Source organism: Limulus polyphemus, unplaced genomic scaffold, assembly GCF_000517525.1.
Source record: "Limulus polyphemus unplaced genomic scaffold, Limulus_polyphemus-2.1.2 Scaffold2484, whole genome shotgun sequence".
In the NCBI taxonomy this organism is placed as follows: domain Eukaryota; kingdom Metazoa; phylum Arthropoda; class Merostomata; order Xiphosura; family Limulidae; genus Limulus; species Limulus polyphemus.
Window position 1 is genome coordinate 124,279 of NW_013668094.1, and position 26,849 is coordinate 151,127.

The window sequence follows — 26,849 nt, forward strand, 5'->3', positions numbered from 1 at the left end:
GGTGGCTATAATATTTTATTTTATTTTTAATTATTTTAAAATGGAACAGCCGAGATGGATCAATAGGTTTCATGTTGTCCCAAAACATTATGTTATGTTAAATTAAATATTCCTTAAAAATTAAATGTTTCATGTGAAACAGTATAAGTTAATAAGTATTATTTCATCTCAGTGATAATAATAGATCAAAAAGTAAATCAGTGCATATATATATATATGTAGTTTCAGAACTGCTCATCATAGCAAAATTTACTTTTGTTTCGTAAAAAAACAACAGATTTTATACCTGGTTCACTCTCTGTAGTTTTTGTTTCAGTTTTATTCTTTTGTTTCAGTGATTTAGTAGCAGTGTCATCTGGTGTCGAAGCACCTACAATGAAAAGATATAATGTTATTGCACATCTTTTTAGATTTTATGAAGAATAACATAATAACAGAAATGAACCGCTATTCACAACTATGTACTTTTTTTACTTGTATAACAACGTTTCCAATAAGTACTATGTAAATTATTTTCAAATTCTTAAATTTGCGTTTAAAGCATTGAAGACTCCTAGTGATATTAAACCTGAGTTTTTAGTTCACATTATTATTCTTTTTTCCCCTGCTTCTTCGAAAAGCATATACTTTAATTTATGTTTAAAAAGTTGACATCTTTCTTTTTTTTTTAAATTTTCAGTTTCAGCTTACTAGACTTTTCAATCCTTTTAAAATTTCTCTGTAACAAATATAGTCTTCAAGTTTACGACAAACTTATGTATATCATTTATCAAAAAACAGCTTTCTATACAGAACATTTATCCAAGGGCACTTGTTTATTAAAGAAAATACAGAACAGCTAAATGCACTAAAAACACAGGTTACAACATTACGTTTTTTTACTTTAAGGTTTAGTTTTTCTGATCATCAGAAAAATTTTACAGCAATAAGACAAATAGTTGATGAGTAGATGAATAAAGTGAAGAGTAAAAAAATATTCATTCTGACACAAATGAAAATTCTTAACGTCAATTAATAATTTAATAAAACTTAATGAACATACCTATATTTTCCAAGGTTTCATCTGTCTTGAGGGATCTACAATCAGTTACAAGGTTAGGGACTCTACAATCATTTACAAGGTTATGTTCTTCTTGGCTTGTGGGTGATAACTGGGTCTTTTCTGTCTGATGTTCAGAAAATGTTTCAGATACTTTTCCCATTTGTAATTTCAAATTTGATTTTTTCACTTTGGTGTTTGCTTTCTTTTTCATAATCAGTTCGCTAGAGCGACCCTATTGTGGAGAAAATGCAGTAAATACAGCAGTTTTTATACTCATGTTGTGTTTGCAAATACTTGTATAAAATATCATGCATAAAACAGAAATGATTTTCTCTATTAGAAAATGGACAATGTACTTTACTTGTACATGGAATATGTACCTCTGACCAAGTGCTGTCACCTGGTGGGACAGCAGGAAGTTTACGGATTTATACTGCTAAATTCTGGGGTTCATTTCTCCACGATGGACACAGCACATAGCCCAAATGGTGCTCTGCTCTAAAACAAATGACCAAATGCTTAAGTTCTGCCCTCACATGTATCAGCCTTCTTGTGTTTTATCCTTATTAATATCCCATTAATTTTTAATCTCGAAATAGTTTTACTCTTAGCTGTTTTCTTTTAACTGTTCTATTCCATTTCATCCGTGTTCATTATGCTATGATCATTCTAACATTTTATGTCCTTCCCCACAACATTACCATTTTTGTGTGTTATTCTACTTTCATTTTCCACTTTCTTGTGCAAATTTTACCCCCAGTCTTTGGATTTTACTATCTGATCAGTAATACAGTGTACAAATTTTGGTGGTAATGATAAACAAAATAAGTACAAGTTTCTATCATAAAGGAGGTTTAAGTGTGAAAAATTAGATTAAATCAGATAAAAAAAACAAACAGTATCACAGGATTGAGTACATTATATTCAAACAATTTTGAATATGTAAATCACCAAGTAACAAGACAACCACAGCCAATATAAACTCACGATGGAATGGAATGTATCACAACTATATTTTGACATTGCTTGGCATTTTGTGGATTGTGTGATGTTACTGTAAATAAACTGATTTTGGGAATGGTATGCCAACAGCCCCTTCCAATACAAAATATTCATATACTCAGATCACAAAACTATGTCTAAATCAGTGATTTAGAACTATTAAGAGTTAATGGCATTGGAAAATAAAGGAATATGGATCAACTTGGGATCCAGGACCATCCAGAAAGAGACCTGAAATAAGCTGTACAAGAGCTTTAGTAAGCAAAATACATTGTCTTGAACATGTGAAAACTCATGAACACAAAGGCCAGTGGTAAAAGCTGTTCATTTGGCTTAGGCAACAGTACGGAGCATAATCAAGAAAGATATGGGTATGGATTCATGAAGATAAGGTTTACAGTCATATCTCCACTTCAAACATTGCATACCTCAAACAGCTGGAGAATGAAATGGGTATTTATGCTATTCCATACAAGATATAACATTCAAGTTGCTAGATGAAGCACCTATGTATTTCTGTTGGATCAGATTATTGAAGTGGGTACTGAGAAACCATCATCCTCACACACTAGATGGATTATGGAAAGCATGCAAGGAGGATGGCATAGACACGATGGCCTTTTGCAATGAAAACCATGTTGCTGAGTTATTGTTACGATGCACAGTCATCAGACACAACATGACCTGACACTACAACATGAACTGTAACGATGTGGTGAGGCTCCAAAATCGTTTTAATGTAACATACTCAGCTTTCTGTACATCCAAGTTACATGCTATACACATGAGCAAACATCTTTGACTTACTAATAGTATGTTATACACTGCAGCATTCAATACTAACTTTATTCTGTGAATGAAATAATATTTTATTGATTCCCACCTTTGTAGACAGTTTGTTTTGCTTGGACTTTTTTGCTGTCTGACTTCTTTCTACACTAGTTCTGTTTCTTAAGGCAGAATGTTTCTTTTTCTTCTTCCTAAGTGGCTCTGATGGTTCAAAAGAAGTCTCTGTAGAAGGAAGTACATCAGGTATAATGGACTCAGGAAAGGTGGATGGTTGGACAGAAAGAGCAGCTGGTGTTGAGGAATAAAGTTCTGGAACATATTCAGAAGAGCTATCTCCAAAAGATATGGGAGAGGTCTTTAAGTTCTTTGGTTTTAGTAGCATGAATTGTCTTTTCCGTGGACGTCCTGGTCGTCTTTTAATAGGAAATAATTCTGGTTCTCTGAAAGAATAAAACTTTTTTTTTCATTTATAAATATAAATCTTTCTTTTGCAAGAAATGACAGGTGAAATGCTGTGTTAAGCTCATCTGCATGAAAAAGCGTAACTGTAAATAAACAACTAACTTTTAATATAAAAAAGGTAAATCATAGAATGCACAAGTCTAAACAAATTGCTATTTACCATCTGTATACAAAACATTAACATATTTCTTTCACACATTAACATCTGAGATCTGTAACAAATAATAATAATTTTAAAACTTAAAAGTTTAATGACTACATTGGAACAAAATACTTCTAATTTACTTTAAATGAGTCAAAATATTTTCTCTGTTTTCAGGTGCATGCCACTATACTTAAGTAAGTGAAATTTTGAATACTTTGAACTACACAGATTTCAGAAACAAGATCATAGCTTAACTTTTAGAACCAATAATAATACAACTCTTATTTCACTTTGTATACTTCTATTTTCTATTTCTGATACTAAAGAATTTTCAAATCTGATAATTTAAGATCAAAGTAAAAACTGAATTAGGAAAGCCTAGAAAATAAATATTTTCATAGCTTACTCTTTTTCTTTTTTTGGTTGTAGTTTGGCCAGTTCTCTTTGTTTTAATTTGTACTTCTTTTGCAATTCTGCTAACTGTAGCTTCATCTCCAATTCAGCAGCATCCATTGTTTCGGGAATGTTGCCAGCATGTAATGGACTGCCTAAAGTATAAAATGGTGACGATGAGTTGCTGCTGAAAGCATACACTTGTGAAGGGCTTTTAGAGTTATGACTCTTGTTATGTTTATTGGATTCTTCATAAGTTTGGTCAATGTCATCTCCCTGTTCATGTTTTAAACTCAAGTTCAACCCTGTCTCTGGGACCTGTGAACTCATAGACTCTTCCAAAAATCTTTGTTCTGCGAGAGCACAGAGCAATCCTAAACCATCAGTACAAGATGGGTCAATGTTTCTTGACAAAGAGTCTGAGTTTGAATACACAGAATCCCTTGTTGGCTTCACATTGTCATTGACTATAACATTTATATTCCCAGCTTCTCCTCCTACTGTACTATAGTCATCACCTGAACTGTCTATCTGTAGCCTGCCCATCTCTGTATTATTCTCTTCTTGTACACGTGAAGCAAACTCTTCAATGCTATCGACCAAGAGGTTTAATCCATGGTGATCAATGAAATCCATTACTGGTTGGCTTTCTGCTGATAGCACTGGTGTAGAGTCTCCTTCAAAAATCTCAGCATCAATAGAAACAGGTTTCTGGACTAATTGACTTTCTGAATCATCGTTATCAGCAACAGAAGCAATTTCTGTAAGAGAAGGTGTCGCAGTCCGAGGGATATCACATGATTCATCTTCACCACTCGTAGAACAATCCTTGACTACACCCATTAAAAGACTGTCGGTTTGGTTAGCAGAATCAATGACCTCCACAGCACGTTCTTCTACATCAGTATCATCTGAATTTGTCTGACAATCCATATCTACTTGGATTGCTGCTGTAACACTGATAGTATGACTATGTTGTTCCACTTCGTTTGTATCTTGACTAACTTCTTCCTCTCCATCTTCATCATTCTCTCCACTGTCTTCTCCATCATCACATGATGCTTGGACACCTTGATCAGAATCTGACGGTATAGGAGGTGATGGGGTAACAGGATTCATTGGAGAAGTTCCCTGCGAACGCTTTCCTGGCTCAGTCTGTATGGCAGTTGTTGACTGGGTTTGGGTAAGATGAACGATAGTGGAGGCTTCATAAAAATATGAAAGAGCAGCTGGAGCACTAGGCTGAGGGAATGCTGGGTAAGGAACTGTTGAGCAGGAACCAAGAGGTTGAGAGGCGTCACTGCATAATTTTTCTTCTGTCTTATCCTTAATGTGTTCATCTTGGTAGACATTTTTTGTTGATTCATCTCTCTCCTCCCCTTCCGAGTCCTCTCTTGTGGAAAAGCAGTTGTTGGACACAGACAGATTTTGGCTTTGAGCTGTCTGATGTTTCAGCTGGTTTTCCTAAAACACACAAAAATTGATCCAATGTTAAATATCATGTAAATGCAAAAGAAGGTGTATGATTTAATAACAAGTAACTTGTAGAAAAGTTTAATTACATTTTCTATTAGCATTATGAAAGTTCTTGTTCATCAGTATACTATTTTATAGATGATCTTAAGTATAGGTGTGGTGGCACAATATATTTGGCACACATGGGTCTCTAAGGCATCATTAACACAACTAATGTCATTTCTATCTAAAACATTAACAGTAATGAGTAATTACAGGTAGAATCAACTCAATCCAAAAAATCTCATTTGCAACATGACAAACTGACTGATCTATTTCCATATATTTGGGTCGTCATCACCTATCTCCAAGAAACTCATAATAATACAAGATGTATAGAATCTAGTTATTTTAAAGGTATATTTACAACCTTACCTATAAAGACATGATTAATTACCTCTTGCATGACTTGAGATTGGAATGGTGGGGCTTGTGGTTGAGTTGCAAATACCTGCTGTACTGGTGTGCCACAAGGGGGAGCTGTGTAATCTGTCCAAATACCAGCTCGATCTACAATTTCTGATGCCAAAATGTAAAAAAACAATAGAAAAAATGAATATTTGAAAACCTTGCTGATGGTTGTTGTTTATTTTGAAATTTTCTAAATCTTTTACTAACATTTGAAAGTTTTCTATCCAAAAATGACAGAAGAGTCGAGTACCATCAAAACACTTTGATAGCGGATACAAACTTTGTTCTTAATTCCATAACTGTAACTTAAAACATTACCAAAGATATATATATATATAGTTATTTTACACACAACTGTATGACAAAAATTATCATCAGACTGACTGTTCTTTCAAAATGGTCAAAAGAAAAACTAAAAACCACTGTTTATCATTTCCATCCACAAATTTATCATCTAACACTTTTACATGTACAGTTTATATTACAGTAACTGTATTTATATCTCTACTTTCATAACATTGCGTAGAAGCTGAAAAATGTTTAAATTTAATCACAGTACAATAAAAAATATATATATATGTATGTGTGTGTATCTTTTTTTTTCATTTGTTCACTATAATTTAGCTGCTTTGTGTAAAACTTACCGATGTTTGTTGTTGGTAGAAGAAAAATCTGATTAGTAAGTGGATCTCTGTAAACTTGATATCCACCAGGTGGTATGGGAACATGAGACGGGTCTACAGGATAAGGTACAGCAGTTGGAGGTGGGGGCTGTGGAGCTGGAGTGGGATTGTACATATTCTGACTAAGCCATACTGTAGGCCCCACCACAGGGCTTGGGGTAACCCATTGTTGTGGTAATGGAGTGTGCACAATAGAGTCCTGTTCCCAGTGGGTAACTGGTGGATTTACATCTTCAAAAACGGAGAAAAAAAATGAGAAGTTTATAAAAATACAAATCACTTGCATGTCTTGAAATGAAGAAAATTTTCAAAATTCAAACCCACACGTTGAAGTGATTACTGACAGTTTTATGGATTTTTATATAAAAATTTTAAATTTTAATTTCACCTGTTACTGCCATATGATCATTCATAATAAAACTGAATTTAAGCTCAAGATATTCAAGCTGAAACATTAATTGCACATGTTTCTTTAAGTGAAGTTAAATAACTATGAAATGTAAACACATTTTCAAAAAATTAATTTTCTTCTGATGCAGATATTTTGTTTAACTGAAGCAATACTTTTGACACACCATCTGTTCTATGAAAAAATAAATTTATTTTTAAAGAGTATAGCAACCTAAAAGATAGTGTAGTATACTTTGGGAAAAGAGAATCAATCAATAAATATATATATATAAAGTGGTACATTTTTATTAAAATAACAAGATAATGAAATTTTCATAATACAATTACATTTAGAATAATGTATTTTAAACTTTCCTTGAAAACTGGGAAGATTCTCCAAGTAATAAAAGAACACAACCTTAAGTTTGTTCAGCCTTAGCTTATAGTTTCATTACCAGAATGTTAAAACATTGCTATGTTTACTATATACCAAATGCAGTTTTTAATACCATAAAAGAGCTACTAAAGAAGTTAATTCCATGCTCTTAATTAAATGCAGCATGATGTAATGCTTAAAATAATTGTTTACGTCAGTATTAAAAAATACTAGCAAACTTAATATCATTTAAAAGCGAAGGGCACAAAACTGAAAAATTCACTGTGCATTTAAGGAAATTGATCATTGAAGTTTTAAACAATTTGGAGGGTTAATATTCATTATATAGGTAAGAATCGGTACTGAAGAATGGGGGATGTTGAATAAGTTCTTAAATGAATAACCACTTCCACACACTTTCACAAAAATGGCTCCAATTCACAGCAGAAACTATTGTAAAAGTTAAAAAAAAGGAACTTTCAGTATAAGAAAAAAAGCACAACACAGACTGCTTAAATATCCATACATTCATTATTAACAAAAACAAAACAATACTAACACAGTTGCACAACAGTCCTGACAAAATAACATTTCTAACTTATTAACATTCAGTCAATATAATTGTAGAAGTAAACAATTTTCAGCTTAGCAGACAATACAATAATTTAAAAATTCAATGAAGTGGATTTCTAAGTTACAATAACAAATAAAATGAGTATTAAAAAGGCTGATAGGTAGACGTGTTGATTCTATTGTAACTATGGTAATTTCTCACCTTGACCCAATATACACGTGGTAGTATTATTCAAGTTTAGTTCAGTAGAATGTTGCTGTATGTCTGGGCCCGAAGACAGCTCTTTTGACCCCCTAGAAACATGAACATTATGATGTATAACTAACAAGCCATTCTCACTTAGAGAATCAAATATGATACAATACCTCCAAATTTTCTTTCTTAGCTTAGTGGTTTCCTAACAAAATACAATTAAATTCTGCAAAAAAAGTTATTTTACAGAATATAGAATAAAATATATGTGTTAAATAAATACTTCAAAATGATAACCAAAATCAAACAGACATTTTTTGAATATAACTGAACTCATGAATACAACACAAGAAGCAATCTATGAAACTTTTTTTAACTTCTCTTTTGTAGAAGGTATGTTAATTCTCGCTGATACCTTACTTAAGTACAATATACTTAAAGATAAGAAAATTAAAACTTACTGGAGGAACCCTTCTTTTTCTGGAACATAATTATCTGAATTTCCAGCTGATGTAGAAGAAACAACTAATGATCTGTTTCGACTAGTATTTGGTAAAAACGGTGGTCCACCTTTAACTTTAAAGTATAAAAAAGGTTTTATGTGAAAAATGTAAGAGTTTATGTTAAAATCAACTACCAGGAATTAAAAATAGTAGCAAGAAAAATGTCTAAAACTACCACTTGATACTCAACATGAAGCTTTAAAATTACGTATGTGAATTCTTATGTAAGATCCTCTTACAAACCACAAATTAGACAATATCATTACAATCAGAGCATAATGTGTAGCAAAATCAAGCAGTAAGTTATACTACACAAATATGCTGATTAGAGGAAATCTTATTTAAATAAAAACAAAAAAAGAAGTATCCTGTTATTTTCAATACTACATTTAAAAAAATAATTTAATTAAAATATAATTTACGAACATAAGATATTACAATCATTACTAACTTTTAGTGTCAGTAACAAAATTCATTACAGAAAAGATATAAAATGAATAAATACGGGTAAGTTTGGTGTAAGTTTCTAAAAACTGAGCATATGTCGGTATTTTGTCTTTTTGATACCAGGATTTAATTATTTGTCTATAGATGTAGCATTAACTTAAGAAATACAATTTTTGTACCTGAAAGGGATTTTAAGACTCCTCAAAGTTATTCTATTTACCTGTCTTTACCTTAGTAATGTGTAACACTCGAATCAAAATTAAATCCTAAACTACAAGTCAAAAAGCCGTGCAACTCACTGCCTGAAGTTGTTGTAAGAACCTGTCTCTGTTGAGCCACTGCTATTCCAACTGGGATATTCGAGTTCACTAGAAGTAAATTAATCAACAGTGACACATATATTTACTTGTTATTGTGATTTTTTTTATTATTATTCCATTACTCTCCCATTTGTAAATTCAAACATTAGGACAAGGTGCAAGACAAGGATTTTGACAGCATTTTTGATCAAGTTCACATCTAACAGATTATCAGCACATCTAATGAGAAGTACAAAATAAACTGACATGAAATTCATATGTCCCTGCAAATGTCTGACTGCAAAACAATCATATGAGCCAAGAGATTGATCTTTTAATGACAAATAAAATATTTATTTTAGATAAATATTACATACAGTATATAAATAAAAATTGCTCTCTCTCTCTTTCTACTGGATGGTATTTAAAAGGATATCACTGACTTGTTGTTAGATGAGTATACAAATTATTAATACGAAATCTCACCCCAACTGTACCACATGTTTAAGATTTACTTAAACTCTAGACTTAGTTATGTAATCACTTAACACCGCATATCGAAAAACGTTTACAAGAAAGAAAAGTTAGAAGATATAGTTGGAGTGAAACTTACCAGTGGAAGGAAAGGATGACGTTGTGGAACTACAGGTAGATGGACAAGAACTAACAGATGGGCAAACACCAGTAGAAGGTGGCAAAGAAATAGATCCAGCCACAGAAGTACAAGATTTTGTAGAGGATATTCTATGGTGGTGTGTAATACTTCCAACAGTTGTAATGGCATCAAAAAAATTAGATCCTTTGGAAGAAATAGGCACAGCTTGTTGGCTTGTTGAGCCAGTTTGGCTGGATGGCATTGACTGGACATTACAGGAGACTGGTGTCTGGGAAGCAGATAAAGATGTTGTCACCTGAGAGAAGGCAGAAGTGACTTCTGGGTTACTCGCCAACTGAAATCTTAATGATACCATGGATTGTTGGATCTTTCCAGTAGGTTTTGGTTTTTCTCCTGTCTGGTTGGTCACATGAACCAAATCATTTTTTTGTAGTGGTGATTTTGTCACAGATGAAGACCCACTAGCAATGTTTGCTAATGCTGTGAGGCTATGAGATGACACAAAGTCCGGCTGAACATTTTCTGGAGATAATCCAATCCTTGGCATAGATTCTGATAACATTTGGCAAGGTAAGGCAAAGTCTGACGGTTCCTGTTTAGGTACTCGGCGTGGGATACTTAAGTTGATGACACCATGGTCTTCTTCGGTCATGTCATTTCTTAGTGCACTTGAATTTCCACAATAACTGTACAATTTATTCATTGAACAGTACTCCTCCCCATCCATCCTTTCTTGCTTTATGTGAATTCCAGTTGGTAAGACAGAAGATTTGTGGTTCTTCTGTTCACTTGTTACTATTGGGGAATTTTCACTCGTCAATGAATATGAAGTAGCTTCTGAGGACAAAGCCACAGAACAAGACCTACTCAATGGGTCTACCAGAGATTTTTGTTTGACTTCAGCAGCTGTTAGTTTGCTTTTCTGACTAGACAGTGAGCTATTCTGCCCACTTCGACCTTCACGAACTTGTGGATGGACTATCTGAACTGTTTCATAACACTGATGTGTTAAGTCTGCTATCTGATTTTCCTGGCTGTTTGATAGACTCAATGTGTCATTTTCAGACTCTGGCTTGCTTTGGGATTGTGCAGTTTGAGAAACATGACTTTGATTATTACTTGGAAGGCTAGTAACCCTTGCTTTTTCTTTCATCTGTGAAGAGTTTATTGATAACCTTAAATTGTCAACAGGCACTGAACAAGGTAGGGGCAACGTTGTAACATGTGGTGTGATGGTCACATGGCATGGTGAAGACACAACTAAAGAATTAAAAATATACACATGTAAAGCTTACAACAAAAATAAATAAAATTTTTAAAAAATTCTAAAACTAGCCAAGATAAATTGAAACATTGTGCACTTCATATCAATGACTACCACTTTTTGAGTTTTGAGTTTGATTAATCATTTTAAGAATTTACTTATTATTGGTAAATAAATACACAAATAATCAAAATAATCTGGGAGAGTGTTGTGACAGAAAACACTTTTTAAGGTCAAGCGATCTTTTTTTGTTTTTAAGAACAAGATTCATAAGTATTAGTGAATCATGAGAAGTATTATAAAATTATATTAAACTCAGTAATTATTTCAATCACTTCCAAATGATACACATTATATTAAACTCCGTAATCTATTTCACCCACTTCCAATTGATACACATTTTTGTCTCTTCAAAGTTACCACCTTGACAGTATAAAAAACGTGGCATTGTAAGTACATTACAAGTTGAAGATCTCAAAAAGTGGCATTTATTATCTTAATCTTAAAGAACATAATCATTGATTAAAACACAAAATAAAAATAATTACAGGCTCTGAACCCAAACTTATTGTATTGAAAACCTCTAAACTTAGCCATTGAATTTACTAAAAATTAGTATTTTGATACCTGAAACAAAACTTGAAGCAGAATCATGTACATACCACATGTCAGGTTTTTGTTCTCTAAAATCAAGAAATCCTGCTCATTAAAATGTTAAAAATTGGTCAAATAAGTTGTACCGTATTTTTCTTAAGACTTAGAACCCTTTTTATAATTGTAGACATTATCATGAAAGTAAAGGTCTTTCTTTCTCTAATACAAGTTTGAAATAGCAGCTTCTGTAATACTGAGATAAAAGATTCAACTAGAAAAGCACTCAAAGAGCAACCCTCACCCCATGATGTTTTGGACTTTTGCAGTAACGTATCTAAGACGTACTTTTAAATAATTTATTTACTTCAAAATTTAAATATATCCTTTTTTCTATTTCAATTTCTTCTCAAGTTTTAACCGTTTTTCACAATACTAAGTAATTACTATTATAACGAAAGTGATTAACCTTCCATTTGACTCCATTTTTCAGCTACTTTCACCGAAAGCAAGTCAATTGGCCCTTAGGGAACAAAATATTTTTTACTAAATTTGATCAAAATCTGATGAAAATTTCAATTACTTTTTACACATACACAAAGGAGTGAAAACAATACTCTAACAATCAGGCTAGGAGTAGCTACACAGACTACAAGTTTTGTATTCAGGGTGCATACAATATGCTGATTCCACTTGTGTCAAAAACTACTGAACAAAAGTGATCAAGCTAACTGGGGAAGTGGTTTCCAAACTGTGGGTTTCAATCTGAAAGTGGGGCATTAGAGGTGTTGGGGGTGGGTCGCAGAACTAGTCACAGATAAAACAAATATATTTTTATTTTGAAAGTATTTATAAAATATTATCCTAAATGTTTTGAACAAAAATAAAAAAGCACTTCTTGGCTTCACTAAAATATATTACAATTGTTAACCCCCTCTAAAGCTACCTGGTACTCAGATAGGTCATGAGTTGGAGAAGTTAGTGTGGGGAGTTGGGCATAAATCCAGGCCATCAGACCAACAGTATTATCTGTGCTATCTAAAAAATAATCCAGATTCAAAACACAAGTTATATCAGTTAATTACAAATTAACATAATAATTATTTAATATATTATAAAAAATTTTACCAGTAGTGTTTGCTGCCCCTTGATGTGGAGGTTTGTCTGAAGTAGCCAGAGATGATGTTGCACGGTGTCCTGTGAATGTCACTGTTGTGGTTGCTACAGTGTCACTAGATGTGCCAAGAGCTGTAGTGACACATGAGGCAGAAACTATTCTCTGGGCAACAGACACAGGTTCTTCCCTAAACTCCTGACGATTTGTGCTTTTTATCTTAGTTACTTGTTTTGTTATGCAGTGAGGGTTTTCAACAACTTCTGTATTGTCATTTAAACTTGCTGAGCACCAAGAACATTTCTTTTCCTTGCTAATTTTATCAGCTTCACTCCTTAATGTTACACTTCGAGATTTGCTGGGTTTAGCTCCTTTAACTTGTGGTATGTTTCCATTTGCCAGCCTACCTTCCAAATGATGTGTTTCTGGTTCAGAGCATTGTTGTCTTTCTTTGAGTCTTTCCTCACGTTGTTTATTCCTGCTCTCAGGTAATTTTTCCCGTGACCCAAGAATAGTGGATGAATTGGATTGTTTTTCAACAGCTCTTACATGAGAGTCTAAACCAGTTAGACCAAGTCTTGCTCGTTCAGCATTGTGATGACAACTAATACTTGATGATTCTCGCTTCAGGAATCCCTCAAGTTCTTCTGCTCCTCGTTCAACCCTTCGGAAATCATCCTCCACCATCAGAGAGCGCCTCCCAACTTCCAACCCTTTCATCCCTAGCCCCAGGTGACTGAATCCTGGATGGCGGTCAAGAGCCGGAGTAAGAGAAGGTACGGGAGTAGTGTGACCCACATGATTGGTCAGTGTTAGAGGAGAAGCAAGAGCTAAACCTGGAGATAAGTACGTGGGTTCTGTAAAAATAAAAAATCTTTTTATAAACACTGAGAAATCTAGTCAACTAGTTTTGTATGATATAAAAAAGAAATGTTGGGCTGTACTTTAAAGCTTGAATAAATAGTCAAGCAGTTTTGACTTCTCCATAAGTTTTAAATTATGTTTATGTATTAGTTTCCCATTCCTTCAAAATGCTTAGATATATCTATTCCCTAAATTAACTATATTTCACAACAAATCTAATCAAAATAAACCTTTATATTACTTATAAAAAACACATGGTACACAAAATACATGGTATTTTGTTCTGATAATGTCAGGTGGCATAAGTTGAGTTGATTAAATTTTAATAAAACACATTTACTACGTTTTTTATAATTGTCTAACAAAAAACACTTGGAAAAATAAAATTTCACAAAACTTCATCCAAATGAAACAAACTGGACAATTATTTTAAGAGCAATAAAGCATGGAAATACCTTTGTGTGTAGCTTCTAGAAGGGAACTGTAGTGTGCAGGGGATTGACCCAACCGAGAAATGTAACCTTGACTGGAGTAAGGGTTAGGGTCTGTAGATGGGACAAGAGGTGGGAACATTGTGTAGAGGCTACTACCCATGGCATACCTGCTATAATCTATTGCAAAACAAAAATATAAATGTATACTTCCCATCAAAAGATCAACTAACAAAATTTTAAGACTAGAATTATATGAAAACCATCACACAGTTTTCAAAACTATAAATTTTAAAGAAACCTTACAATGATATCATAACCGGTAAATCTTAAAACAGACAACTGTTGAACAATTATCATTTAGAGTTTCATTTATGGGAATTAAAATTGTTTATAAATAAATAAATAATAATCCTTAAACAATGATCCAAATTTATTGGAAAAAATTGGCATGAAAAGTTTCTTAACTTGCACTTAAATTAATCTGGCCTTATTTACACCTTTACTTACAAGTAAAGCATTAAAAATAAAAAATAAATTGATAAAAACTAACAATAAACAATTTAACAAATATACTCAGTTTTCTTAGATTATTAAATCAAGAAAAGTATCTGTAAAAGGAGAGTTAAAAGCTAACTAACAATGTTAACCAGTAACTTTCAAACCATTTAAGAGCAGTTCAAAACTACATTTCAGTACAGACACTGAAACGTAACAAATATTACATGTCCTAATCCTCAACTCTTCTCAGTGAAAAACAACTAAACATTAGGTCAAGTCTGTAATACTAAACTTAGTGTGCTTTCCCAGCTGCATATACATGATAACTATTAGTTTCTTTAAGTACCCAATTTCGTTTAAGGCTTTAGTACTTCTGGAATCTTAATGTTTGGATAAATTAGTCTCTTTAGCTGCAGATTCTGGGATATAATTAGATAGATTACTCTGTTGAACTTCAGATTCTTGATTATGAATTACTGTTTGTTTGTTTTAGAATTTTGCGTAAAGCTACACGAGGGTTATCTGCGCTAGCCGTCCCTAATTTAGCAGTGTAAGACTAGAGGGAAGGCAGCTAGTCATCACCACCCACCGCCAACTCTTGGGATACTCTTTTACCAACAAATAGTGGGATTGATCGTCACATTATAATGCCCCCCATGGCTGAAAGAGCGAGCATGTTTGGTGAGACGGGGATTCGAACCCCCAATCGCAGATTGCAAGTCGAGCTCCCTAACCACCTGGCCATGCCGAGATTATGAATTATACATTCTTCTGTTCTTTCACTCATAAGTTCTTAGAATTACTCGTTTTCTCCTGTTGACGTTGTGGTTATTTAATTCATTATATGAACAATAAGACTAGCTTGCTGGTTTGTTATCTTTTCTAAATAATTAGTAAAATTAATTCAAGTAAAAATAAATAATAATAAATAATTGGTGTTCAAATATATAAATAATATTGTTATTAACTCCTAGCCTAATTCTGGTTTGTATAAAATTGATAAAAAAAAAATCACACTTCACCAACTTAATCTAGTTCGTAATGTAAAAATTGTTGTTGATGCAATTTAATAATATAAGTAGCATCTCAACCAATACTGTGTCTGTCGTATCTCAGCCAGTCTGATGAGCCCTGGTATTGAACATTATTAGCATTGGATATAGTAGATATGGTGTGGTTAACTATTACTGTGCATTTTCCTTTACTTTCACTTATATAAAATTAAATTTATATTCCTTAACATTTTTAGATGGTTTGCAAAATTTTAACTATCAAAGTAATCTTAAAATAAGCTCCTGAGCTGTGATGGGACGGAACAGAAGATATTGAAAACCGTTTAATAAACAACCCACCATGGTTGTGTTAGCTATTTTTTATATTTCTCTTGATCCTGTTGGATCTGTAAATCAATAAATGTTTAGATGATGTTAATTTTAATACAGAGTTCATCGTACATGAGAGACATCTATTTGTCTTTTTTTTTATTACATTTAAACTTTGCCTTAATGTAATTCCCTGGTGGCTCATTGATAAGACTGAGGGTTAATAATACCAAAAACTGGGTTTTGATACCTGTTGTGGTGGGCAGAGCACAGACAGATCTTTGTGTAGTTTTGCTCTTAAACAACCACAACATTGATAGTTCACATGAATTTTAATGACCTTGAATATACTGAGTGACCTTGAATATGCTGAATGACCTTGAATATACTGAGTGACCTTGAATATGCTGAGAAGAAAACTAGATAATTACTTTCTTAACACTTAGTTCATGTTTAATATAATAACACTCAAGTATTGGAAAAAAACCCTAATAACTCAAGCATTTTTGGAATTGGACTTACTAAAAAAAAAGTCATTTATCCCAGAAAAAGAAAAGACCATTTTCCAAAATGCTCCAGTTATGGGGTTTCTTTTCTGATACTAACTTTTTCTGTTCATCCCGCATTCTTTTGAATATCATGATGACAGCTGCATCTCATTTTCTGGTTACTATGGATATTGGATATTTTGACATGTTAACTCTGTGTTTTTTTCCAATAGATTGGTTTGTTTGATATTGATAACTGTATTATTCTATGATTGCTTTTGACTAGCTTGTGATATTTCAATTCTGCCATACTAATTACCTAATGGTAATATTTTAGTATGTTACTGTTGAAACAAGATGAAAAGACTATATATAACAACTTTATTTAGGTTATAAGTTTAAGGTGTTTTTAATAATGTTTTGAATGTTTTCAAATTACTTAGTCATTTGTTTTATCTAAAAGCTGTAAAACTAAGAATGTTTTTCCATATTCTTGGAATATTTGTATAACCAAAAACTTTGAAATTGTTTAAATGAAGAATTTTATAACTAGCATCTTATTTTTATAGTGTAGAGCTACCATGAAGTATTTATATAATGAAAATACACTTACTATCTGGTGGGGGTGTAGGGGGCCAAAACTGCCTCATTATTATTCCTGTAGGTGGCGCTCTGAATGTTGAGGTGGACTGAGAAGGAAAATTACTGCTGTATATGCCACTCAGGTAAGAATAACTGGTCCCTACAGAATAAGAGAAATTAACATGGCAAATTACTATTTACATATTGTATACTAAACTTAACTAATAATTACCGAAACATTTTTTTGGCTTAAAATAATGTCACTGAGTGAGTTTCTTAGAAACCGAAATAAACAATTATAATAAATACTATTTAGGCAGAAAAAAAAAAAAGATTACATTATTTCTTGTGGTTTAAAACATTGCAGTTTTAGCAAATGACCAGGATATAGATTTAGCAATTATGAATAGAGCTGACTTGGCAACATATTATAACATCCTAAATATTTAAATTGTTATCAATACAGAGGTTTTATTATTTTAGCTATTTTCATAATATGAATTATATCACACTTTTATATATTCCCTATTGAATCAAATTCATATATATCTCAGTTTTCGATGTTGTGTCAGTTTCTCAAATTAGGAATCATTTAACACAGAACCGTTTTACTTTTTTTTTTCTTAATAAAGCTATTGCAACCTTTCATCTAATAGTCATTTAGGAAGGTCATTTCGCACTGTGTGGTTAACAAGATTGTTAGATTGGGAGTAAACTTCCTATTTGTAGGAGAATTGTTTCATGGGAGGGAGAAAATCAAATAAGGGAATAATGCTAAAAATAGGGTGGTTTCATTTCCTTTATAGTGATCTCCTTTGAAGTTTCCAATGAGGTTCTCATGACCTTTTGAAATATTAACACTGCCTTCTATCAATGATGGGCTATTTCACTAACCAAAAGTACATGTCATTTGCCATGAAGTTTGCCTCACATACCACCCTCTAAAAGTAAACATAACTCTATTGTAATAAACATAGTAGATGATATATATATAGTATGCAGCTTTTGGATTGCTCTTGATTCATAAAAAAAATTTTCATTAAAAATCTGTACTCCCTTATAATAATAATCCCAAATTCAAAGTGAAACAACAAATCAACAATCATATGCCTGGGACAGATGAATAACACATGCCTGCGATGGTTTTATTGTCTTGAAATTTTTATATGTTCTAAAGTAATTCCTATATGCTGAATCTGAAAATGATATCCATTTTTCTCTATCACATACAGATTTTTCACAAAACATCATAACGCAATACATAATTGAAAGACCACAACACACAGTTTTGAGACTAAAAAACATGGATTTCACACACAAAAATCAGGATGAACAAGGATGCATATTTGTTTGACATCAGTGTTCTTCCCTTTTCTTCAGTTTGTTTGAACTTTTTTTAATAAACATAATAATAAAAAATTTCATTGTGGTAAACGAAATAATAATTTGATCTAAGTAAGAGTTTGTTTTTCTTCATAATTTGTAAAAAATCCTTATGTAATAAAAAAAAAGAATATTATTATCGAAATCTGCGTAGCTGAATTATGGAAAGTCCGTTATTAAAACCAAAACATCTTTTATGAAGTGTAAATTTGCAGGCCTGTGTAATCAAGTAAGTCACCTTTTGATTACTGTCACTTTAGTTAATATTTTCAGTATTTCATTGGTTTAACAAGAATTAATGGGGAATGTAAAAAATATTTATCAAAAGCAAAGCAGGATAATCAATAATATATATATATGCATCTTACTTCTGGTTAGGATATTTTGTAAATGGGGGATTGACTCACCATCAGGGGGATTTTCAAAGTAGCATCCGAAAATCCTGGTTGTTAACAGAAAGGGTTAATATGCTCAAATGTGAAAACTTGATTTACAATGAGTGAGAACAGAGTATTTCTGTCTTTCTATTCCTATATAAAATAAAGCCTCAACAAAAAAAGGTATTTAAAGCTTTGAGTTTCTTTACTATGGCATTATTAAAGGATTAAATGGTAATGTCAGATAATAATATCAATGAAAAAGGTAACAGCTACAATTTCAAATGGTTGTATACAATGATGGCAAAAAAACAACTCCCAAGCCAAAAAGATGTTACATTTGAAGTAGGGGTAACTATTTGTAATGATCTAAAACTATAAAAATTTTACTCATGTCTTTCTTATGAAACTTTTCTGAAAAGAACATCATGACAGATAGAAATTTACTGTAACATTTGATTAAGTAATCAATTTATTGATTGATGTCTAATAACAGTATTTTAACAGTCTTTGTTTCCAAGTGATAATAGGTTTATTGACTGATGCCTAATAACAATATTTTAAATCTTTGTTTCCAAGTAATAATAGGTTTATTTATTGATGCCTAATAACAATATTTTAAGTCTTTGTTTCCAAGTGATAATAGGTTTATTGACTGATGCCTAATAACAATATTTTAACAGTCTTTGTTCCCAAGTGATAGGTTTATTGACTGATGCCTAATAACAATATTTTAACAGTCTTTGTTTCCAAGTGATAGGTTTATTGATTGATGTCTAATAACAATATTTTAACAGTCTTTGTTCCCAAGTAATAGGTTTATTGATTGATGTCTACTAACAGTATTTTAAGTCTTTGCTCCCAAGTGATAGGTTTATTGATTGATGTCTAATAACAGTATTTTTAACAGTCTTTGTTTGCAAAAGTGGTTGCTCCAAAAGAAAGAATTGTTTTAAAAAGGTTTATGGTAATTTTGGTGTGTTAGAATGACAAGCTTAAGATAAGATTATTAGCTTTAAATGTCAAAGAAACTAATTCCTAACATTATTTTAAAATTGTGTTGAAGCCAAGTGAAAATACTGTAACAAAAAAACTTCCAAGTGTCCATAAGTTAAAGTCTAAGAATCCTATTTTTACAAAAGATAAAAGACCCACTGAAAACAAAACAATCTTATTATATGTAAAACAAGTCAAGTCACCTGATACTGAATGTTCCTTTATGGTTCTATCAGAACATTTATTATTTTTTTTATAAAGATCTTTAGTCTAATTTGTGAAATTGTTGAATTCTGACACAGTTTTATAGGTAGCATATTTGTATGATTTTTCTTGGTTTGTTAATCGAATTTATGATACTGTTGCGTCAGCGAGTCACATGACTGGTGTGACGCCACGTTTCTAGAACTATCCCGTATCTTGGCGAATGCTCTAGTATTTACTAGATGGAGGGTAGACTGGTATATAAAGGAGGGTGACAACGTGACGGGAGATTATCGTAATGTGTGCGTAGATCGTGATTAATTGATCTGCGGTCAGAAGTATTATTGACGTTCGTTGTTATAGCGTTTGTTTAGCGCGATTGTTGAAGTTGAGTGTATCGGTAAAGTTATATTCGGAAAGAATAAACCAGTTTTATTAAGTAAAAACTTGTGTCGTTAAAGTTTCGTCGGAACGAAGTTACGGAAAATTAATTAACAAACGGAGACGTAACAATACAATAAAATCTTATGTGTTTCCAACTGTCCGAAAACAGAAATAACTTCAAACCACGTCAGCTTTTAGACGACAATCAACACAGAACCAGAGGGTTATATATAAAAATTAATCACAGTATATGTGATCACCAGTGCTTCTAGTTAACCCAACAATAAGCTTTGTGGTAATTGCAGCGAAAACTAATGATACAAATACCTTGATTTGATAATAATTTAGTCACATTTTTCTAAAAAATCAATGGCAATAAGCAAAAATACTAATATTATAACAAACAAACACACACACACACACACAAGCAGAAACTATTCAATCCTAAAATAACTACATAATATTTTATTATGAAAAATTACAAATGTCGCTGCTTCTGTGGTACTTTTGTTTCTAAACACGGCCTATGCTAGGCCTAGAATATTCATGTCGCTTAATAAGTAAAGTGGGAATGAAGTTTCACGCTATAGGCCTATCAATTTGTTTGACTTGCAATACCCAATAAAATCGAATTCGCGAACACAAAACCTGAAATTTCAGTTTACAGCCTCATATTTGTTTGTCTTTTTTAATTTCGCGCAAAGCTACATGAGGGCTATCTGCGCTAGCCGTTTCTAATTTAGCAGTGATTGACTAAAGGGAAGGCAGCTAGTCAACACCATCAACCGCCAACTCTTGGGCTACTCTTTTACCAACAAATAGTGTGATTGACCATCACATAAAGCGCCCCCGCGACCCGTAGATTGCGAGCGAGTCCGAGTGCCCTCACCGCTAGGCCATGGCCCTACAAGTTTATGTAATGAAATATAAACGTTATGTTATTTTCATAGAAGTACTTTCGTCAACTTCTGCAAAGAAGTTGTGATAGTATAGTGATGTCCAGTTACAAGTCGTCTAAATACGCTAACAATTTAAATATTATGTATGATATCAAATGTAGAAATATACAAATAAGGTGAAATACTCACCAAATTAAAGTAAGTTTATTGATGAATTAAAAAAAAAAATTCAAGCAACGACGCTTCATCGGGTTTGTGGCTAAAGTAGCGTCATAGACAGCGGGTGTTACTGGCTGATTGTCCTTTCTGTTGTCAGCAATCCCGACGAAGGAATGTTGACTGAAAAGCTTTCAGTGAACTTGTTTCAACTTGGGGAGTGTGCTACCTTCTTTGTTTGTATTTTATCTACATTTTGTACTTTTTCTCGCTTACTCGGTTTTTGTTTTTTTAATTATGGATGATATCAAATACTGGATTTTGTTCCTAATGTATAACCAGAAATCACTTCAGCATTAGACTAACTATTTATGAAGCTTCCGGAAAATTCCATATTGTTTGAAGTTTAGTTTAATAGCTACCTTTTTGTTCTCCACTTTCTTATACATGTGGAACTAACAACATTTTACATTTTTCAAATATACAACAAGTCAAAAGTCAAGCCTGAAATTCAACTACTTAACGTATCCTATTGTAGAAAAAAAAAAGTAAAAATTAAAAACAAAATTAGAATAACAAAATGTAATATGCATACTGCCAAAAACAAAGAGACGTGCATATGATATAAGGTTACAAATATCGTAATGTGTACAGATGCCAAGATGACACGAATTTTGTGATCATAATGCTGAATGTCCCAAAGCTAGTACAACTCATGCCTGCCTAGTTTCAAGAACTTCCGATCAGAGCAAGCTACTTAGAGCAAAACTAAAAATTAACCTAGCAATGGGTATAGCTAATTAAAAAGAAAGAAGTATGTTATAGGTCAAATCACTAAGGAGTTAATATATATATATATAATTGTGGATAAAACGTTTCGGACAATGATTGCAAAGATCAGAATGCATTGTTTCACCAGTTGAGTACCCTCACTGCTAACAATATTTGCGATCCTAATCCTAATAATATCTCACGAGGTTCAATCAACGCAGATTAAGCTAACAATGCAAAAAACCTCTATAATGAAATTATAATAAACATTCTAACCAGTATACTATTAATGAAAATAACAATAAAGAAACAATAAGGGACAATTGCCTTGATGGCTTCAAGTAATGTTGAAGAGATTTAATGTTCGTTAAACAATGTGACATCAGTAAAACCGCGTATAAGAAAAACTTTACACAATTCCCCATAAAACGTCTTGTTACCAATGGAAACCCATTAATCAGTTCCGACAGTCTAATTTTAGAGAAGCGTGGCATCCGAGATAAATTACAAGGAAACATGTTACTCTTTATATGTGGAGTCAAATCGCATGACATTACCAAAAGAACTGCCAAAAACTAATGTTTATGAAGAAAAAAGAATGCGTGAGTCGTGCAATAAGTAGTTAGGATAGTATTGTTTCTGTAATGAAAATATAACAAAGTTAAATGTAATACAGAAACAATGAGTTAAACATGTTATGAGGTGTTCCTGACACAACTACTCCAACGTACTAATTTTTGTTACTTAAAACACATCAAAGAAAAAACAGGAAGCAATGATTTAATTTAAATATTCTATAAAACCAGAATGTAAGTTCGAGAAAGTTTAAGAATGAGAAAAGAAATTTACAACAATTGTATAAATGGCAAGGAAAGTAATTAGCAAAAACTCATGTAATTTAATTAATGACTTGATATTACTATTCGGAGCTGTTGAATAGCTAATATTAACTATACATGATAAGAGTTTCAATTAATGGGAGGTAAAAACCATTGGTGCACAATACACTAAAGCGGTCTTAAACAATATCCAAAGAAATTAAATGTATATGCAAATTTTTCTAAAAGGTCGTGATACTCAGTCAAACTTTAAAATCCTTACCCAGTAACAATAATATTGTTGAATTATCCACAGACTTGAAGGAGTTTTGTGTTTAAAATATGACAGGAGAAACCTCATTTGTGAAAAAAAAAAAATGATCGACTTCACGAGCTCTATCCAAGAAATCTTGTAGTGTTGACAAATTCTATTGTCAGTAATAACCTGTGAGTGATAAACGTTGTAACATAACTTACTTAGAATATTCGTATTTGGAAATGGGAAGTTAATAGCCTCAAAGATGAAATGGTCCAGAGTCCACATCTTAACCCTAAAAGACATCTTCGAGACCATGTAAAGTGATTAGACCATAACCTTCCAGTTGTCATCAACTAGTTGATCTTTGGATACAAGGAAGACAATGGAGTTTAACTGACAGCGTGTCTCAAAGAAAAGCAGATCTTAAACAAGCCAGAGAAAGTGCTATTCCATTGGGAAGGCTATCACTAGAATTTTCCTTTATCATTCCGTGTCGAGGTGCTTTTGGTAGGCCAGTGTAAAAATGTATTTATGATTTTTTTTCTTCTCTCCTAATCACGCAGTGAACTATAAAAGGATGGTTGTTATATGTTATTGTTTTTTAATACAATAAATATGTCATCAAGTAGATGCTAAATTTTTAGTACGATACACGAAATTACAGAACTGTTCGGGGGAAAATGCATAATAATATATTTCGTGAAATAACATTTCTAAATATTGGCTAGGTGGCGTCACTTGATTGGAATATTGAAGCACTAAAATCCTAGGCCTATAATCTAGAATTTAAGATTTACTTAATAGAGTGACAACTGTTAGAAAAACAATCTGTCCCGGTTTTAGACTGAAAGACATGTATACCTGGTTATGAGTCCCGCGTCGAACGATTCGATTGACATCCGCTATTGCTAGAAAGCGGAACGTTACGTAGTTTGTTTTCCGATAGTATTTTCTTTTTAGGGTCTCTTTAATTGCTTTTTTAAAGGAAAAGATAGGCTTGCACATTATAAGAAAAAGGAATAATACCAGGCACAGCTAACGAATATTCAACCAAGAATATATAATATAAATTACTATTATATCTCTTAATGGTACTATCAGTAAGATAAGTCTTTTTTTCTTTTTTGATCACCGACGTACGAAATATGCCTTAGGTGCCGCTTTACTTCAAAATGTAGACACAAGTAGCCTATGAAAATGACTTTTTTTAAAGTCCACCACTTGCATCATTTCACCGAACCACGCCTTATCTTACTGGAGAGGTCATGTCCCCACAAAGTTAAAATGTTTGAAGACCGGTGTGGACAAGTTTTTGCATACGAACCACACAGACATGTATGTGTCAAGGGTGGTTCGCTTATTTGGTCATTCCCCTGCCGCTAGTAGGCACTCATTACAATAAAAATATAATTATTTTAAATATCGCTAGAGGTAAAACAGTAACTTAACAGTCTAGTAGTTGGTAAAGTAAAAATTTCCTTGTTTTACATTTCCAATATTTTTACTTCAAGAAACAAAACAACAACTTCCGCAACTAACAACGGAACAGGAAGCGTTTATAAAACTTCTGTAATCAGCCAATTCTGTGGTTATATATTAACAGTATAAATGGAATTTTTCCTGTCGACTGCAGTCTATAATGACAAAAGATGAATTAGTTCGTAATTTAATAACGAATAAAACTTAGGCTTAAGTTAATACAAAACCATCCTATTTTCAAATAGTAACATATTGTGACAATAAACATGAAAAAACGCACACAGAAATAAAACAAAAACAAGAGTCAGCTATCCGAACTTTTTTTTTAAAGTTATTTCATAAGAGTGGCTTCACTTCCGAAAACTAGAGCTCCTGGCGAATGACGAAGAACAGCCCACCGTTTGAATAATCTCGAGCTAAAACTTTTTTGCAGTGTTATGAAGAAGTTATAAATTTCCACAAAATAGTTAAAGACACATGAACCCCCCCCCCACCCCACACACACATACACAAACTTGAATAATTACATCAGCGCATTTAGCATATTTTGATAACATTTGTGGCTCTTCACGACTATATACACACACACGTTTTTAGTGTACGTTCGTTAGCTAGGCTTATCTATTTTAGTTGTTTAATGTTTGATTGAATTACTTATGGTTAATTATTTTAATAGCATCATGTTTGCTTCCACTAATAGGATTAGTTCTGTACATTCTAATTCTTCGACCATTAAATTACATTCAAAGAATGGGCAGCCCGTTTTTACCATTTTAACACTGAGTTGGTCATTAAAACTGATTATTATCACGTGATATTCAACGTTTATCTCCTCTAAATAAAGCCAGTCTTATGATACGTTATAAATTAAATTAAATTCTCCACCTGCACTCATTAGGAAAGTTATTGCAAGTCTTGTGTCGTTTCCAACTTTCCTACATAAATATCAAGTTGACAAACTCTCAGTTACAAAAGGGCGGGTGTGGCCTAGTGGTTAACCTGCTTGGACAGTGAATCGAGGTTTCATGGTTCGCATCCCGTTGTCATAAACACACGCTTCGCACTTTAGGGCTGTGGGTTTGCTTAAGAGTGATGGTCAAATCCCACTATTCTGCCAGAAAAGAGTACCCCAAGAGTTGGCAATGAGTGTTGTTGACCAGTTGAACTAGTCAACTAAGTTGCCTTCTCTTTAGTCTATTAGTTAAAAACGGGGCTATAGCTATCTGCAGGTAGCCTTAGTGTAGTTTTATATAAAACAGTCAATAAAGTCAGTTGCAAAAAAAAGTTTCTTATTTAAAAGCTACAATCAGATCAAGCCATAATTTTACTCCGTGATTATTTTACTAATTATGGAAGACAATATCCGAAGGTCTACTTAATTTCATTCAATGAAAGTTGATTACGAGCATACCCACTTTTCATATTTTAACATTACACACGCACTTACTGTCGTTCGCTATTTCAGTATTTGGTTTGTTTGTTTGCTTGTTGATAAGCGCAAAGCTACACAGTGTGTGCTATACACCCACAGTAGGTATCTAAACACGGTTTTTTTTGCGTTATAAGTCACTAGACTTATCGCCGAGCTACTGGGAGGCTCCAGTACTTGGATAATTCGTCGAATTAAACTTATTTCCTCTTTATTGTTGTCGTGTGTACTGTTGAGGATTTCTATCTAATCCTTTCCAAGATATAAAGATAAATAAAAAATTGGGAATTTAAAAACCCGCAATTATGGATCATAAAAAGTAAGGAAACAAGGCTGGAAATACTGTAGACATTATTACTCAAACAATAAACCCCTATCTTGGCTCCATGCTATTACCCAGAATTACACGAACCCATGCTAACTCCATCTCTATGTTCATAAAAACACAAACACGTTAGCACTGATAGGAGCTAAACATAAACCCATGCTAGCCCCATCTGTTTGTTCATAATAATAACATAAACACGTAAGCCATGATGTGATCTAAACACAAATCCACACTGATCAGACGTGGAAAAGTTTTGATGATAAATTTTTAAATATTCAAGGTAAATGTATTCTTTATAGAAATAAAATGGTAGCTGCAAGTAAAAAACCAGGTTGGCTCACAAAGAGTATGAGAGATAAAATTAAAGAAA

The 26,849-nt window shown here is 32.7% G+C and overlaps 1 protein-coding gene across 8 annotated transcripts in view; it reads right to left on the bottom strand.

Annotated features, from left to right (window-relative positions):
- LOC106467087 (mucin-17-like) overlaps window positions 1-26,849 on the bottom strand; it is a 73,532-nt gene that overhangs the window by 22,301 nt on the left and 24,382 nt on the right. For all 8 annotated transcript variants that reach the window (XR_002612352.1, XM_022395212.1, XM_022395209.1 and 5 more), the window contains 13 exons: window positions 17,028-17,156; window positions 14,128-14,283; window positions 12,823-13,665; window positions 9,837-11,099; window positions 9,224-9,292; window positions 8,436-8,550; window positions 7,984-8,075; window positions 6,404-6,673; window positions 5,746-5,867; window positions 3,847-5,297; window positions 2,928-3,273; window positions 1,043-1,274; window positions 287-370 (listed from right to left, as the gene is read on the bottom strand). Coding sequence is in view for 7 of the 8 variants with exons in the window: in XM_022395212.1 (XP_022250920.1) it covers window positions 287-370; window positions 1,043-1,274; window positions 2,928-3,273; window positions 3,847-5,297; window positions 5,746-5,867; window positions 6,404-6,673; window positions 7,984-8,075; window positions 8,436-8,550; window positions 9,224-9,292; window positions 9,837-11,099; window positions 12,823-13,665; window positions 14,128-14,283; window positions 17,028-17,156 (5,172 nt within the window). In the remaining variant the exon portion in view is untranslated. The remainder of the gene's footprint in view (window positions 1-286; window positions 371-1,042; window positions 1,275-2,927; window positions 3,274-3,846; window positions 5,298-5,745; window positions 5,868-6,403; window positions 6,674-7,983; window positions 8,076-8,435; window positions 8,551-9,223; window positions 9,293-9,836; window positions 11,100-12,822; window positions 13,666-14,127; window positions 14,284-17,027; window positions 17,157-26,849) is intronic.